Raw genomic sequence first — 16,527 nt, 5'->3', positions numbered from 1 at the left:
CGGGCACCAGTGAGGAAGATGCTCAGTACGACAGGCTTGTGTGGGGACGCTCTTAGCCTAGCCTGCAGCCCGGCTTGTTTGCCCCATTTTCCAGATAATCTCCATTGGGAGAGATGTAACCTCTGCAGGCACGCTTCCTTTGCAGTAGTCAAGAAGCAGTCTCTTATACACAGAAGTCAGCTTTGGTGTAAGTGTAGGGTTTGTTTTGCTGCTAGTGATGGAGCGCCGGGCCGCTGCGTTCATACATGCCACCCCTTGCTACCTCAGTAGATAGCATTCAGTAGTCTCCTGTTGATCAGACAGTGTTCTGTGGCAGTTTCTGGCAGTTGTTGTTAGCTTTTAAACTTGCCAGGAGTTGTAGCTGAGACTGAGGTCTTCTTTGTCGTCCTTTTTGGGTTTTTCTTGATGGAAATTTCCCGTTCTTTCTCCCAAAGGTGTCCTGGACCATCCACCTTCTTTCTTTTCATAGATTTCAAAATATTTTGTCAACTTAATGGTGAAATAACACTACAACTCAAAGATATAACTAAAGAGTGCATCTTTCTTGCTGCCAACTGCTCTGGTTGCCCAGCAACATATGGCCCCTGGATCACCAGTTGCCCACCTCTGACCTAGAACTTTATCGGACTAACACATCGATTCCTGTTGTTTACTTCCTGCCTCCAATCTGACATTCAATCGTTCATTTACAAACAGCATGGGCCTGCAGTATTTCAAATCCATGTACTTTAATATGGAGTTACCCCCCTTTTGCAGCTCTAACAGCCTCCACTCTTCTTGGAAAGCTTTTCACAAGATTCTGGAGTGTTTCAGTGGGAATTTGTGCCCATTCAGGCACTGATGTTAGACCAGAAGGCCTGGCTCACAATCTCACTCCCACCAAGGTGCTGGATGGGGTTTGGGTCAGGGCTCTATGGAGGCTAGAACTCATCAAATCATGTCTTTCTAGTCCTTCTTTGTGCACTGGGGCACAGTCATGCTGGATTAGAAAAGGGCCTTCCCCAAACTGTTGCCACACTGTTGGAAGCATAGCATTGTCCAGAATGTCCTGGTATGCTGAACCATTAGGAGATTAGATAAGATTGGCCTTCACTGGAGATAAGGAGCCTGCCCTCCATTATTTTACATGGTCCTCTGCTTTGTGGCTGTTGTTCCTAAACTCTTTACTCTCTATTAATATCACTTATAGTTGACTGTGGAATATCCAGAATTTCCCCAACTGTCTTTTTGCAAATGTGGCCTCCATCACAGTACCATGCTTGGAACCACTGAGATCTTCAGAACGACCTGTTTAGGATCACAGATAGAGGCTGCAGGGCTGGGGGCATTGAAGGCTTTCATGCAAGATAGAAAGTTGCTCATAAAGTCACAAAACTTGGGAATAATCTTCATGTTTTTGGATTTGTGCAGGAAAAATTTCCCAAGGGTGACTGCAACATTGAAGAGAAAATCAGACTTATTATTGCCCACGATAAGAGCATATAAGCAATCTGGAATGCAAACGGCGATTTCCCACATGCACAAAATTACACACTAATATGGAACGTGCTGGACTGAATTAGATGGCACATTCAGTATGACTCCATAGCATTAAAACTTCCCTCTCAGCTAATGAATGGCACCACCCAGTTGACATAAAACATAAATATAACTTCTCCTTTTAAAAAAAAGCACATCTCAGATGAAGCACGTCAAGTCAGTTTCTCTTTTCGAGCATGCTCAGTCCCTCTGCCGCCACCTCTGCTCTGTTTTGACCACACACAAACACAACCCTCCTCTGCTCTCTGCAGGGGAAACACAGCTCGCCTTTCTTAGAAGTCACAACCTCACAGCAGCAGAGCATTCACAGTGCATTATGGGTAAAGCTGCACTTACAGTAAAAGATCCTGCCTCCCATTTACCAGCAGTGATGTCACAGGAAGTGACATCACAGCTGTGGGTTGGGGGTCTGCACTTTTGTAGCTGTAGAAATACCCCGACCCACCCGTCTGCCTGCAGAGCGTCATAGTCTCTGAGCTGAACGGCAAAGAGAAACTCAACAAACGGTGTGATTGTTTCGTTTACGCTCTCTGAGTTTTAATGGTGTTGTTTATGTTAATAAAAGTGATCTACCAGTAATCAGTGGGCCAAAATAAAGCTAGAGTTGAATGTTTCTGTTGCAACCTTAACCTCTTTTATACATCTGCTGACCTTTGCAGAAACATGACATCAGTCACCACAGAGGACAGCAGTAGCACAGGTGCTAGCAGAGGGCTAATGTGTATTTTAGTGGATAATTACATTCCCTGTGTTTTTAGGAACCATTAAAGTAGAAGTAGAAGTTGCCTACTTAACACAAACGTCAGTGACTCTGACAAATCAGCTGAGTCACTCTGAGCATGCTCACAACTCACTGAATCTTTTGATGATATTATGGGCTGCACACTTTTTTGGACACAGTTTTTCTCAGGTTAGTGAACCTCTGCCCATCTTTACATCTGAGAGACTCTGCTTCTCTAAAATGCCCCTTTTATACCCAGTCATGTTACTGAGATGTTGCCAGTTAACCTAAGTAGCTGCAAAATGCTCCTCCAGATGTTTTTAGAACCACTTTCTTTTCCACTCTTTAGTTGCCCCATCCCTACTTTTTGAGATGTGTTGCTGCCATCAAATTCAAAGTGAGCTGGTATTTTTCATGAAATTGAAAAATGTCTCATCTTCAACATCTGATATGTAGTTTATGTTCTATTGTGAATAAAATATGGGTTTATGAGATTTGACAACTTTGTTTACATTTTACGCTGTGTCCCAACTTTTTTGGAATTGAGGGTTGTATCAGAGCAGTAAAAATGAAATGTTTATTGGGTGTTGCTGCAGTGGAAATGTTGACAGTTTCAAAATGGTTCACATGTTTTGATACCCTTAAACCTTACCCAGACTCCCAGCAGTATACAGTATCACCACCAGGTGTTTAAAACCACCATTAAACATGGAGCAGGTCAGACCAAGCACCTGTCAGCATGCATGTGCAAGCACAGCGAGCGGCATGCATACTTCTACATGTGTTTCATTCAACCCCTTGACAAAATGCTTTGAGCCTTAAAAGAAATAATGCGCTGTGAGGGATTTATAGGTGCAGTGTTGTTCACACACTTCACTGTTGAACTGGATTTCATCAGAACAGAAGAGGAGATGAAGTTTTATCTCAGCGGAACATCTGCATATGTGTTCCCTTTCCCTCCTAGAGCCAAAATAAGAAATAATCAGAGGTGTCAAAAGTATTCACATTAAAAGTATAAAAGTACTGGTTTCAAAACTACTAAAGTATAAAAGTAAAAGTAATGAACAATAATCAGTAACAAAAAATGCCATTAAGGACAAAAGCGTAGTCCGTGCCACAGGGGCCTATAGTGCACTACCCCACCTCCCCAAAAACAACCATTTTTCTAAAGGCCATTTTTACTATAATGTTATATTAGAATGTTAATGTTGAAAAATTTGGAATGCACCTGTTTCAGCCGAATTTATACCGATTAAAAATGAACTCATATATGGTTCTTGATTCAAGAACCATATATGCGTACTACCAACCTCCCTGCTGGTGCTTAGTTGGGACATTTTGCTCCAGTTCTCTTGAGTCTCTGCCACGGACATCTTCGTACTCGGCCACTTACGTCTGCTATTTCCTTGCCGGAGTGTGACGTGATTTGTGTCGTACATAGGTGTGATGGATTGCGTGCAAACCAATGTTTCTACTTCTCATCCAACCACAATCAAATTCCCTCTAACTGGATGGCGCGATTTATCTGGATAGGTTTTTGTTTTTCTTTATTCGTGTTTTTTTGAAAGATGACAAGCTGGAATAAAAACACGCTGAAATGAAATAGGAGTAATGAGGCTATTTTTAAAATGTAAGGAATAGAAAGTACAGATAATTGCTTGATAATGTAAGGAGTAGAAGTAAAAAGTCGGCTGAAAAATAATTACTCCAGTAAAGTATAGATACCCAAAATTTCTAAGTAAGGTAACAAAGTATTTGTACTTTGTTACTTGATACCTCTGGAAATAATAATCCAAAACTATTACCAACCAGACTCTGAGAATGTGAAGATGTGTTTCATTTCCTGAAAGCAGATAAAGATTATCTGTTAATATTACATATTTCAGCATTGCGTAACAATAGTGAGCTCCATCCAGCTGTGACACTGCAGGAAGCGTGGATAATTTAGCACCCAAAATACCCAACAACCACCTTAAATTTCATCTATAGCAGTGTGCATAAGTTTGAAGTGCTGGCCAAATATGCAACAACCTGGGACTGGAGAGGGTGGCTTTGCTTGGCAGCCAAGGTCTGGCTTGATGGCATCTCTTTTGTCTGGGCCTTAAGACCCCTGATAACATGCCCCGAGACCACTGGTGGCTTTTTGGACCCTTGACGCATCCCGAGCAAAACTAGAGGCTCACGGCAACCCTACGACCCAATGGGCTTCGTTATTTTTCAGAGGATCATTTTACCATGCCCCTGGTAATATGCAAGGAGCATTACCTTGGTTGTGTCAATCCTCTGTCTCGCCTCAAAGTGCCCTCAGGTGGGCATACTTGCCATCACAGACCTTAATTCAGTCTCATTTTTTGGCCCAAACATGGCTTAAAGTTCTGCTCAGTACTGTATATGTTAGAAACAGTACATCTAACCTTATGCAGACGACACCCTTATCTACCTATCAGTTCAAAAAAGTTTCCAGAATAACATTTTAATTATTAAAGTGACAAAATGGGATTAGATGCATTTTTCAGAGGGCAGCATTTGGTAAAATGAAATGTTGGTGTAACTGTGACCTTTAAGCGTAACATTTACAAAATACCAGCATAATAAAAACACGTTAAATGCATTTCCTTCTGCTTTATTCAGTTGCATTTGTTTGCATGTGCCAATCAATAAATAATCACAACAACACAAAAACACAATAAATAATTATCTCAGTTGACAGCAGTATATTTCTCTTTAAATTAACATCTTAAATACAAAAATAAATACAAAAACTTTGACATATTAGAATAACAAATCTACTATCCCTGAACAGTATTGCAACTATGTGCTGAACATGGAAATTTAAAAGACCTGTATTAAAATTGTCATTATTTGTGCTGTAAACATCATCATGGTCCTGTTGTATTATTAGTTTGGAGTTCAAATGAACAGTTCTATCTTAGATGGGGAAAGTAAATGTAAAACAGGAACTAGTATCTAATTTAACATCAAGACATTTGAGCTTTTTCAACAAAAACTAGTGGTTAAAGGTATGTGCTTTTTAAACTGTTGGTTTCCACAGCTGAAAACATAAATCCTGCTTCATGGAGTATGATTGCATATTTTTTATAAGATTCAAAATCTCACACAGACATTCAAAAGGACAAATTAATCATTTTCAAAGCAATAAATCAATTTTACAGCATTTAAAAGTTAATAAATCAAGTATTTCCAGGCTACGGTGATTTATGAGGAGAGAAAACCTCTGGTTAAAAACTAACAGTGATCAGTTCTTCAGTTCTGAGCACCAGACTCGGTTATAAAAAATGCAAAACTGACATTTCTTTGGCTTAGACTGCTGGTTCATCCATTTCTATTAAATAATCTAATAAAAAAACATAAAATCTAAATCCATCTGTTTTAAATTGTGTCTGTTTTACTGTTATGGCTTTTATATTTGATTTTCACTGTTGCCATCATTTAGCCTCTTTCTCTTTCAGCCTCTGGCGTGAGATTTGGCCCTCCATGCTTGCCGTCTTCGTCGCTCCTGCCTGTGGGCTTTGGACAAAGAGCTTGCCTCCTCGTACAGCCATGGCAGCTCCCACAATGCTTTGCTCTGGACGACATTGTTCTCCATCTAGAGGAGAAAAAGACAAAGACGGTAAAATTAAACAATTCTATAAACGCCTGGAGGAAACTGTTTAAACATCTTATAGAAACGCTTTGAAGCCTTTTAAACTCTTTATTCAAACCTAATAAAATATTATAAAAGTGTTTCACACCTTGTTTAAAACCCAATATGAATATAACTAAAAGCCAAGAAAAAAACTTTATTTAAAACCCCAAAATAAGCACCCTAAAACTCCTCAACACATTATATTTTAACCCAAATTTCAACACTTAATAAGCCTTTTAAAAACTGTCTAAAACCTCCAATAAAACTACTGGAGGAACCCTTAAAACAACTCATTTATACCACAGTAAAAGTGCCTGATAATCATTTTTATCATCTTATTTAAAGCCAAACATAAAACCTTAAAAATCCATAAAACACTTAATTTAAATAAATCCTCTAAAAAACTTTAAGATAAAAAACTTCATTTAAACATCATTAGAAATACCTTTGAATCCTAAAAAACTTAATTTACTCCAACACAAAAACCTAAAAAGCCTCTTAAACATTCGACCTTAACTCCATTATAAATATCTTAAAATATTTTATCGTAACACTTTATTTAAACCCCAACCTCAGCACATTAAACCCCCTCTAAATCCTTATTTAAGTCCATTACACATGCATTTAGACCCATAAAAGCCTCTTATTTCACCCCAGTATAAACACCTTAAAATATTTTAGCAAAACACTCTGTTTTAACACCAACATAAGTGCCTTTAAACCCCTCTAAAACCCCAATATCAGTATATTTAATCCCTAAAAGCCCCTTATTTTTAACCCCAATAAGTTTCTTATTTAAACCCCAATGTAAGGCCTGTTAAACCCCTCTAAATCCCTTATTTTAACCCCAATAGGAACACCTAAAACACTTTCTTAAAAACTTCTAACCAAACCCTTATTTAAGTCAATTTAAACCCATAAAAGCCCATTTTAACTCCAACATAAACAGCCTTAAACACTTTATCTTAACATTGTATTCAACCCCCAGTATCAGTACGTTCAACCCTTAAAAGCCCCTTATTTTAACCCCAATAAGTTCCTTATTTAAACCCAAATAGAAACACCTAAAATACCATATATTAACCTCTATTTAAACCCCAGTATCAGTATGTTTAACCCCTAAAAGCCCCTTATTTTAACCCCAATAAGTTCCTTATTTAAACCCCAATACAAACCCCTAAAAACGCCTTATTTAAAAACTCTATGTAAACCCCAATATAAGACCATTTTATTCCATAAAAGCTCATTTTTTACACCCATATAGATACCTTTAAAGCCCCTAAAAACATCAGATTAACACCCTGAAATAAGCATACTAGGAACCTCATAAATGCACTGTATAAATACATCATAAACATTTGAAAGAAAACCACAAAGGCCCTATTTGTCCCAAATTAATTTGCTAAATTCCTTTAGATTTACAAGGATTATTTTAACCTGTATAAAAATTATAAAAGCTTTTAACCCAACCATAAACATGTACAAAGCTTTATCTTAAATATAACTTTCTAAATTCTTCATAAACTCGACCATTAAATATCTGAAAGCTTCTTGGACTCTTTGGTCATCACATTGACTCAGCTGCTGAATCTGATTCGTTATCAACCTTTTAAATTTTCTCTTTAACTTCAGCTCAAATGAACCGTCTCCAAACTTTAACGGTGCTTTCAAACATGTATCTGCTGTGTTAATATAAAGCCCCTCTATTATTGGTAAGCGATGTCAAGTGTTAATCTAGATCGTCACCTTATCTCTCATAACAGTTAGAAGAAAAGGTGCTGCACAAACATCCCTCCATGAACCCAGTCTTAGGCCTACAGGTCTCTACCTTGATGTTTTTGAGAGCATCCAGGTTCTGCAGAAGCCTCTCCTGCTCCTGGTACTCATTCTTCCTCAGGTCATGGACTTTCTTCAGGATGAAGTTCAGCTTAGGCCTCAAGTCTTCGTTTCCCCCCGTCTCTGCATCGTTGGCGGCACCGGCGTTGGGAAGCTGGTTCGTCACGGGGCTCGGGGTGGGAAGCTGGTTCAACATGAGGCCGAGTATTTTTTCATACGTCTCCAAAACGCCACCCATGAAGACCCTCTGTGACTGAGAGAGGAACACACAAAGGTCAGATAAAAATATTGACCTTTATGCTTGTGAAAATTTAGATTTTAGAAGAAGCAAACCCAAACTAACCAGCAGGAACTTAAGTGGTGCTAAAATGTAAAAATACAGATCTGGAGTTGTTTTAAGAAGCTGTGAGAGATAAATTTAACTCAGTAGAGTTGGTGGAAGTTTGAAAAAGTTTGATGGAATGAAACTTTGTGGTTTCCTCCACAGATTAGCTGGAGTAGGGTGATGCTAATTACTGAAACTGAAACATGAATGCGATTATTCATCATTGCAAACAGATTATAACATTTATGTGGATGCAAGAACCCACAGGAGTCAAGGTCAGGTCAGTAAATCTATCAAAAATAGTATAAAAGGATTAAAGTGCGCCTTATTTTGTTAAATGTAGTGCAGAGAAGAAGCAGGTTCAGTGTTTCAGTTTAACCTCAGATGACTCACAGGACTGGAAAAATTCTAAAATGATGAACTTTAACACCTTTGCTGTTGAGAGGAGGGAAAAACACACGCTGGTAAAACACAGAGGAGTGTGTGGGGTGTGTGTCGATGCTAAATACCACCTTCTGAGTGACAAAATTCTTCTTAACCGTTAAGAGATCCGAGGGGCATTTTGTGCCATGCAGTTTTTTATTCCCAAGCCACTGTGGCTGTGATGAAGGAATACAGCTCAAATTTTCCAGAACATTTTTATTTTTAAGACATTTTAGATTTCTTGCCTCAGTTCCTTAAATTAGCCTAAAATGGCTAAGCTACACAAAAAAACTGACACGTTTCTTTTGAAGGACCAAAAATGTCCCATCAAAAACCTGGAAAATGCCATTTTTTAACCCATATTTATCTCTACATTAACTAATGCATTACTTTATGTTAAGACTCTGTTTTGGACAACTCGCTTTTAATTTTTGATTTTTATATTTGTCCACAAGATGGCGCTACTTTTTCCTATTCAAAGAACGCTGCAAAATTTCACATTTTTACTGCTTTCTGTAGGAGTATCTGCTACTGAAATGATAAGTGTATCTTGCTATTGATATTAGATTATGCTGTGTGTGTGTTTTATTTATATTTTTCTGATTTTTTTTTCTATTGAAACCAGTGGAGTTGTGTAAACATTCTGGTAATTAAAGGGTTAAAATCCCCCCCAAAATATTTATAATAAATGTGTGTATTTCAGGCTGAAGTAGTTTTAAAAGAATAACTCATTAAAAGTGGGAAAAAATGATTAAAAAAAAATTTTTACAGCAGTTTTTGAGAAGTGGACATTTTTGGTCCTTAGGACCACGAGTGTGAGTTTTTTTCTAAATCTGACATGGCAAAAAAATGAAAGTATCAATGCATCAAAATCAATACTGCTGCCAGTCATTGACCCATTTTAGGGCCTGTTAAGAATAATAATTATCAAATATGCCTTGAAATTCATTTCATGATTATTTTATGTCAAAATTTAGTTTTTTTTGGGGGGGGGGGGTTAAAAATACAGACGGTTGTGTAAACATACTGGCCTTTAAAGGGCTAAAATCTTAGAAGCATAATTTATATTTTTTATGTATATTTCAAGTAATTTTAAAATATTGACTTTGTTAAAGTGAAAACAATATAAATATATATATTATTTTTACTGACGTTTTTTGGAAGCGTACATTTTTTGTCCTTAGGGACAAATAATTCAGGATATCAAAGGATCTCTTTAGGGTTAAATATCACCATGCAAACTTAAAATTCCTTTAAAAACCACCCTGACAGTGGAGTCCTAATGACTTAGATAGCATTTGGGTAAACACTTTAACATGTGGCTGCAGGCTTGGACCAGACCCCCAGAGTTTCCTTTATGCTCCTTGTGCTCTGGATGTCAGGTGTTCTGTTCTTCAAACACTCATCTAAAGTTAGAGCTAGGCCTTGCAGAGCTATTTGCAGTTTTTACATAATGTATACACGCTTTAGTGCAGTCAAGGAGGGCAAAAAGAGCTTAGCAGCTACCATTGACCACTACGCTGTGCTTCAGCATCGGGCATTTTATCCTCTCTCTCTTTGAAGCTGCATGAGAGTTAAATGTATTAGATATTAAAAGGATTCCTCATGACTATCATACATGAAAAACCAAAGCCGCACACCACAGCCTCTGCAGCTTGTTTGCCTGTCTGCTCCTGATCTAATCCTTCTTAGATATCATCTCGTTAACCGCAGCAGACTTCAGCAGAAACACCCGAAGGGTACACAGTAGTACTTTGAAAAGCAACCATGAAGGAGCTTTTTATCTTTGTAGCTGCAGATTGCATGTCTGATTCGGAGCCTGCCGGTGGATGCACAAATGCTGCACACTGCAGAGACAGTAGCGATAAAGCCACACAAACCTCAGATAGACGGCGCCATAAAGAAATGGTTCAAACTGCAGCCTAGTGCTGAGTCACAGGCTAACAGCTAGCTACGCTCAGAAGGATGACACAGGGGTATTAACTAGAACTATTTAAACAGATGTAGAGCTATATTTAAAGGAATAGAAACCTTAAAAGCCTTATAAACCTCAGTATTAGTGTTTTAAAAGCCTTTTAAGCATTCTGTATCAACTCAGACTTATTAAAATAGGCATAAATAAACCCAAACAGACAGTTTGCATGAAAAAAGACTACTTTAGCTTCAACAGACCCCCAAATAAAAGCTTTAAAAGCCTTCTTTAGTTCTGTAGTTAATCGTGGTTAATAACACCCTTTTTATTGCATTTTAGAATTCCACTAATTTGCATTTTAAACTGTTTTTGTGTCATTTTGGATTTTTCTTTTTTAAACATAGACTTAAACATGGATAAAAATAATGTGCTATGGACTAAAAATGAGAGAAAAGATCATTTAAAAGATGCACATCTAACTTGTCCACTGAAGTTTCTGCGAGTTTTTCTTAATGGTCACATATTTCCCTCTTTTAAAACAAATTTATATTTGTCTCAGAGGTCCCAAAAACATCCATGTGGGCTAACTCCCAACATGACATCATGAGAGGAAAACCTGAGAACGGCTTATTTCAGCACACATTTCCTGAAAGGTGGAGAAAGACATGGGGGGCAGATGGATTTTTCAGGCACTTGAGGGGATTGTAGACAGGCCAGGGGCGCCTTTTTTTTTTTTCCAGAAAATCCTTTTAAAAAGTAATTTTTGCATAATATGTCCTGTTTAGAGTGAAATAGCATTTAAAGGAGCAGTGACACACTTTATCCAAAGGGTTGAAAGGTACTATAAAGCATGCCATTAATCCCGATCGAAAAAATATCAGTGCACTAACTGTGGACCTTAGTTAATTGCAATTAAATTGTAGGGTTGTTGAGTTGTGAAATTCTGTGTTATTGCTGTATTTTTTTATATTTTTCCCTCTTAAATCAAACCAGTCCAGCTTCCCCCACCTCCTCAGTCTTTGTGCCAACCTGAGCTAACACCTCCACCTGCCAGTCCCCCTCACTGACCTTTAAAGTTCCCTTGGAAAGTTGACTAAATCTTTCTGTACTACCTGAGCATTGTCTGTGGTGCGATCAATCCTGTCACATTAACTCTCACAGAAACCTCATGTTCCTCTTTATCAACATAAACAGCTAAGTTAAAGAAATCAGTCAGCTGACTTCTTTCTATTTACCTCGGTTTTGCCGGTCAGCGGTTCCCTGGAGAAGACGGGCTTCCTGTTATATCTCTCTTCACGTGGAATCCTCTGCAAAGAGAAGAAGATGAGTAAATGAATAAGATGAATAATGAGGGAATTTCTGACATGAAAGTTTTCATTTAGGGCTTGTAGTGATGTTTCTGGTGCGTTCAAAGATCCTTGGACTTCTGAGTGTTATTTGTTGCAGGCTGATAGACTGTGTTGTAATGATATAAAATCAAAAAAATCAACCCATAGACATAAAAACAGGCCATCCGTCTCTTAAATATCAGAAGTCTAGGTTTTAAGGTGCACTGTCACGATCGTCTTTTCTTAGTCCCAAGATTTAATCAGGATCAAAAGTTTCAATTTGATCCTGCAGTATGCATCCTCAGTTTTCAGTTTTGCTGTGCATAGCTACTAATTCATGATTGAAGACAAGCAGTCAGATTAAAAACAAGCATTTTGGAAGTCAATAGCTATAAGCATGCATGTCTTTGCATTGTAAATACTACATAAATAAACAGATTATCACTCCAGCCACATATGGAAGATCGTCATCAGTGTGCTCTAATTGAGGTTGTTCTGATGCTGAATAAATGCAGAATTGCATTTAAAAAGCATTGCAGGAATGATTAACTCAACACCCCTAACTACCTGTGTGCAAATGCTTCGGAGTTCCCCACACATGGACAGAATTTGGGTGGGCTACCCAGATATATTTACCGTCACCAAAGTACATTTGCAATATTTTTCTTGTTGTAATAATCAAAATTCCAACATGTTCTTCCTGTAAATGCGCTCAATGATGTCCATCTACCAGAGGGTCTCACGTTAAAAGTGAAGCTTCACTTGCTGTCATTTCAACATTTAACTGCAGCTTCTTGCTGCTAATATCATCCAGTACTCCTGCAGGTAAGGACAGTGGTTGTGATATGCTACCTCATCTACAAAAAGCCTTTAGCTCACCTCTCTTATTTACAGTAGGCCAGCAGCAGTAGACAGATCATTGCTGATTGTCTTCAAGCCCAGTGGATTCCGGGCCTCTCTGACCTTCCTCCAGCCTCTGGGACCTTTATTTACACACAGTGGTCCAAAAGCGTCTAGAGTAAATGCTGGCATCTATCACTCATTGCTTCATGTGTCCAATTGTTGACAGTCTTGATGGAGATGCTGATTTCCTTCCCCAGCAGGACTTAGCACCTGTCTACAGTGAAGCGAGAACCACCAAAAACTGGTTCTCTGACCCTGGTATTATTGTGCTTGATTGTTCAGCCAACAGACCCGAGCTAAAGACCCTGTTCAAACTCAACTAGAACCAAGTCAACCCACTTTAAACTTAGTTAAAACCATTTAGACCCAGTTAAACCACTAAGACACAGTTAAACTTAGTTAAAACCACTGAGACCAAGTTAAAATCCAGTTAAAAACTTCTTAGACCCAATTAAAACTCAGTTAAAACCAGTAAGGTCAAGTTCAAACTCAGTTCAAATGAGCTACATCCAGTCAAAACTCATTATAAACCAGTTACACCCACTTTAAATTCAATTGAAACAACTTATTCCTAGTTCAAACACAATTAAAACCACTTAGATCCAGTTAAACCTCTATTAAAACCAGCTAGACCCAGTTAAAACCTCATTAAAACCACTTAGATCCAATAAAAACTCAGTTAAAACCACTCAGACCCAGTCATAACTTTGTTAAAACCAGCTTTCCCTGTTTAAACTTGGTTAAAACAACTAAGACAGAGTTAAAACCACTTAGATACCATGGAAACTCAGTTAAAACCAGCTATACAAAGTTTAAAACCAGTTAAAACCAGCTAAACTTAGTAAACACTCAGTCAAATCTCTACTTAACCCTCATAGATCCAATAAAAAACTCAGTTAAAACCAGTAAGTCTCAGTTCCAAAGAGCTTCACCCGGTCAAAACTCAGTAATAACCAGTTACACCAAGTTTAAATTCAGTTAAAGCTACCTGGACCAAGTTGAAACTATGTTAAAACTACCCAGACCCAGTTTTAACTTAGGTAAAAACAACTTATTCCCAGTTCAAACCCGGTTTAAACCACTAAGACCCCATTGAAACTCTGTTAAAACCTAGTTAGAACCAATTAGACCCAGTTTAATATACTTAAACCCAGTAAAAATCTAGTTAAAACCACTAAGATCCAAAAAATACCCAGCTAAAACCAGTTAGATCCGGTTAAAACTCAGTTAAAACCACTTAAACCCAATTAGAACTTACTTAGAATAAGTAGGGCCCAGTTGGGTTAAACCACCAAGGCCCAGTTAAACCATATTCAAAACTTAAATCCAGTAAAAATAAATAAAAAATAGGAAATTATGAATAAATTATGGGTAAAACAAATGTTTCTATGATAAATACACATTTTAGAGATGATATCTATCATGTTTGAGCATGAAAGTGTTAAAAACACCAGAACAGCCTTTTAAATTTAACTCATAGGGATGCAGATGGTGCGTCTGCGCATGCGTGCGGTCGTGTTTGTGGTGAGAGAATCAGTGTGTGAAAGTACCAGGAGGAAATGGAAAGCTTGTACCCATCTTTGAAGTTCTCTGCCCCACATACTGCTAACGTTCTCGAAGCAGAACTAGTAAAAGTTTTGGGAAAATCAGTTAAAGTAAGAGCAGAAGGACTCACATAGTGCTGCAGGAGGTTCTGGATGGTTCTGTTCATCTCTGCCGGGATGTGTGACCCTCTGACTTGACACACGGTCAAACAGAGGCACAGACAGGCCACTGCCCTCACTGTTAAAACCATCGTCGCTGCTTTAATTTCACCTCTGCTCGATAAGTGTTCGGTCTGAATCCGGAGCCTGTCTGGGCCTGGTGTGAGCGCTGCTTTCAATCCCCGCTGTAGCGAATGGAAGCTCAGAGAAGGCTGACTGTAGGCTGTGATGGTCCAAGTGTCTCTGTCCCTGAAGTTGTCTCAGACTGTTTGACTTCTCGTGAAACCTTTATTTATATCTCAGTGGGAGAGCGAGCAAAGTGGCAGAGACACAGACACACAGAGAAAGACGGAGAGAGAGCGCGGCAGAGATGATCTAGGTGTGAAAAGTGTGGTTTTTCTTGTTTCCTTTCAATCACCAAACTTCATAGAAGCGGGTGAGGGGTCTCCCACACGTATGTCAAACAGCCATCATCTGCTCTCTGCAGAATTCACACCAACCAGTGGTTTTATTGGAATCTGTGATCATGCTGGTTAAACTGGGATGTCTACTGGTTTCTGATAGAGGCCTGCAGCTCATGCAGCTGCAGGTGGAAGCCGATGGAAAATGATGCGGCTGCAGACGGAAGGCGTTGGAAATCGCTTGATCCAGTAGAAACAGAGTGGAAACCATTGCATCACTGAAATAAAACATGCAAATTGTGGTCTACTTGGGAAATCTGGGAGTTTCTGACGTTGGCTCAGGTGTGATCTGTGCATTTTTGCCAGCACTAGAAAGTATTAGTACCACTATCACATAAGTCACTCTTGCAGACACAGTGGGCACGCCTTCTAGAGTTTTCCCCAGTTGCACACTCACAAAAAATGCAACTATGCAAACAAGTCTGAAAACATAGCTTGTTTATGAGTGATATGACTCCAAACTGCTATGCACACCTCCATAGGCCAATCAGACACCTTGTCAAGTCACAGTTCTGCACAATTTCCTTGCATTTTACCTAGAAACACAAGCTTTCAAAATGCAGCATCCTTGTTAGTCTTGCTAGTGTTGTTCCTGTGAAAACTCACTGTTAAGATCCTTCCATTACCTTCTACTCATCTTTGCAGAATCTTATCCCAACCAGACTTCGCCCAGGCCACACCAAAACCATAATTTAGTTGTTTTAGTTCATTCAGAGGTGGACTTGCTGGTGTGTTTGGAATCATTGTCCTGCTCCATAACCCAAGTGTGCTTGAGCTTGAGGTCACAAACTGATGGCCGGACATTCTCCTTCAGGATTTTCTTCCAGGTCCTGAAGCAGCAAAGCAGCCCCAGACCACCAGACTACCACCACCATGTTTGATTGTTGGTCTGACATTCTTTTCATGAAATACTGTGTTAGTTTTACACCACACCTTCCAAAAGTTCAACTTCTGTCTGGTCAGTCCACAAAATATTTCCCCAGAAGTCTTGGGGATCATCAGGATGTTTTTAGTCAAATGTGAGACGAGCTTTTGTGTTCTTTTTAGTCAGCAGTGGTTTTGGCCTTGGAACTCTCCCATGATGCCATTTTTGCTCAGTCTCTTTCTTATTGTTGAATCATGAACTCTTTAGATGTTGTTCTGGGTTCTTTTGGGAACTCCCAAGAGTCAGCAAAGTACTCTTGGAGTCATTTTGGTGGGCCGGCCACTCCTGGGAAGGTTCTCCATTGCACCAACTTTTCCCCATTTGTGAAATATGGCTCTTACTGGGATACTATGAGGCCTGCAGGTCTTTAGATGTTGTTCTGGTTTCTTTTGAGACCTTCTGGATGAGTCGTCCATGCACTCTTGGAGCCCTTTTGGTAGGCCAGCCACTCCTGGGGAGGTTCACCACTGTTTGAAGTTTTCCTCATTTGTGGACAATAGCTCTCACAGTGATACAGTGAGGCCTGTAAGTCTTAAGATGTTTTTTTGGGTTCTTTTGGGACCTCCTGGATGAGTTGTCCCTGTGCTCTTGGAGTCATTTTGGTTGGCCGGCCCCTCCTGGAAAGGTTCACCACTGTGCCAAATTTTCCCCATTTGTGGATAATGGCTCTCAGTGTGATAAAGTGAGGCCTGTAGGTCTTAAGATGTTGTCCTGGGTTCCTTTAGGGCCTCCCAAACGTCAGTGATGGGCTCTTGGAGTCATTTTGGTTGGCTGGCTGCACCTGGAAAGGTTCACCTCTGTTTGA

At 39.1% G+C, this 16,527-nt stretch overlaps 1 protein-coding gene across 1 annotated transcript; it reads right to left on the bottom strand.

Moving 5' to 3' along the window:
* Positions 1–5,002: 5,002 nt before the first annotated feature.
* Positions 5,003–14,574, bottom strand: LOC121505632 (interferon gamma-like). The gene is made up of 4 exons (XM_041781096.1): positions 14,309–14,574; positions 11,638–11,709; positions 7,735–7,995; positions 5,003–5,867 (listed from the first exon to the last, which is right to left on the bottom strand). The coding sequence occupies exons 1-4, from the start codon at positions 14,426–14,428 to the stop codon at positions 5,727–5,729; spliced, it is 594 nt and encodes a 197-aa protein (XP_041637030.1). The 5' UTR covers positions 14,429–14,574; the 3' UTR covers positions 5,003–5,726.
* Positions 14,575–16,527: the final 1,953 nt, after the last annotated feature.

This window comes from Cheilinus undulatus, linkage group 23, assembly GCF_018320785.1.
Source record: "Cheilinus undulatus linkage group 23, ASM1832078v1, whole genome shotgun sequence".
In the NCBI taxonomy this organism is placed as follows: domain Eukaryota; kingdom Metazoa; phylum Chordata; class Actinopteri; order Labriformes; family Labridae; genus Cheilinus; species Cheilinus undulatus.
This window is presented reverse-complemented; position numbering and strand designations above follow the sequence as displayed.

Excerpts from the sequence above, each read along its gene's own strand:
- LOC121505632 (XM_041781096.1), bottom strand. The coding sequence starts at position 14,428 with ATGGTTTTAACAGTGAGGGCAGTGGCCTGTCTGTGCCTCTGTTTGACC. Across the intron at positions 11,710-14,308 it reads AGAACCTCCTGCAGCACTAT|AGGATTCCACGTGAAGAGAG; the intron begins GTGAGTCCTTCT and ends TTCTCTTTGCAG. Across the intron at positions 7,996-11,637 it reads CGCTGACCGGCAAAACCGAG|TCACAGAGGGTCTTCATGGG; the intron begins GTAAATAGAAAG and ends TTCCTCTCTCAG.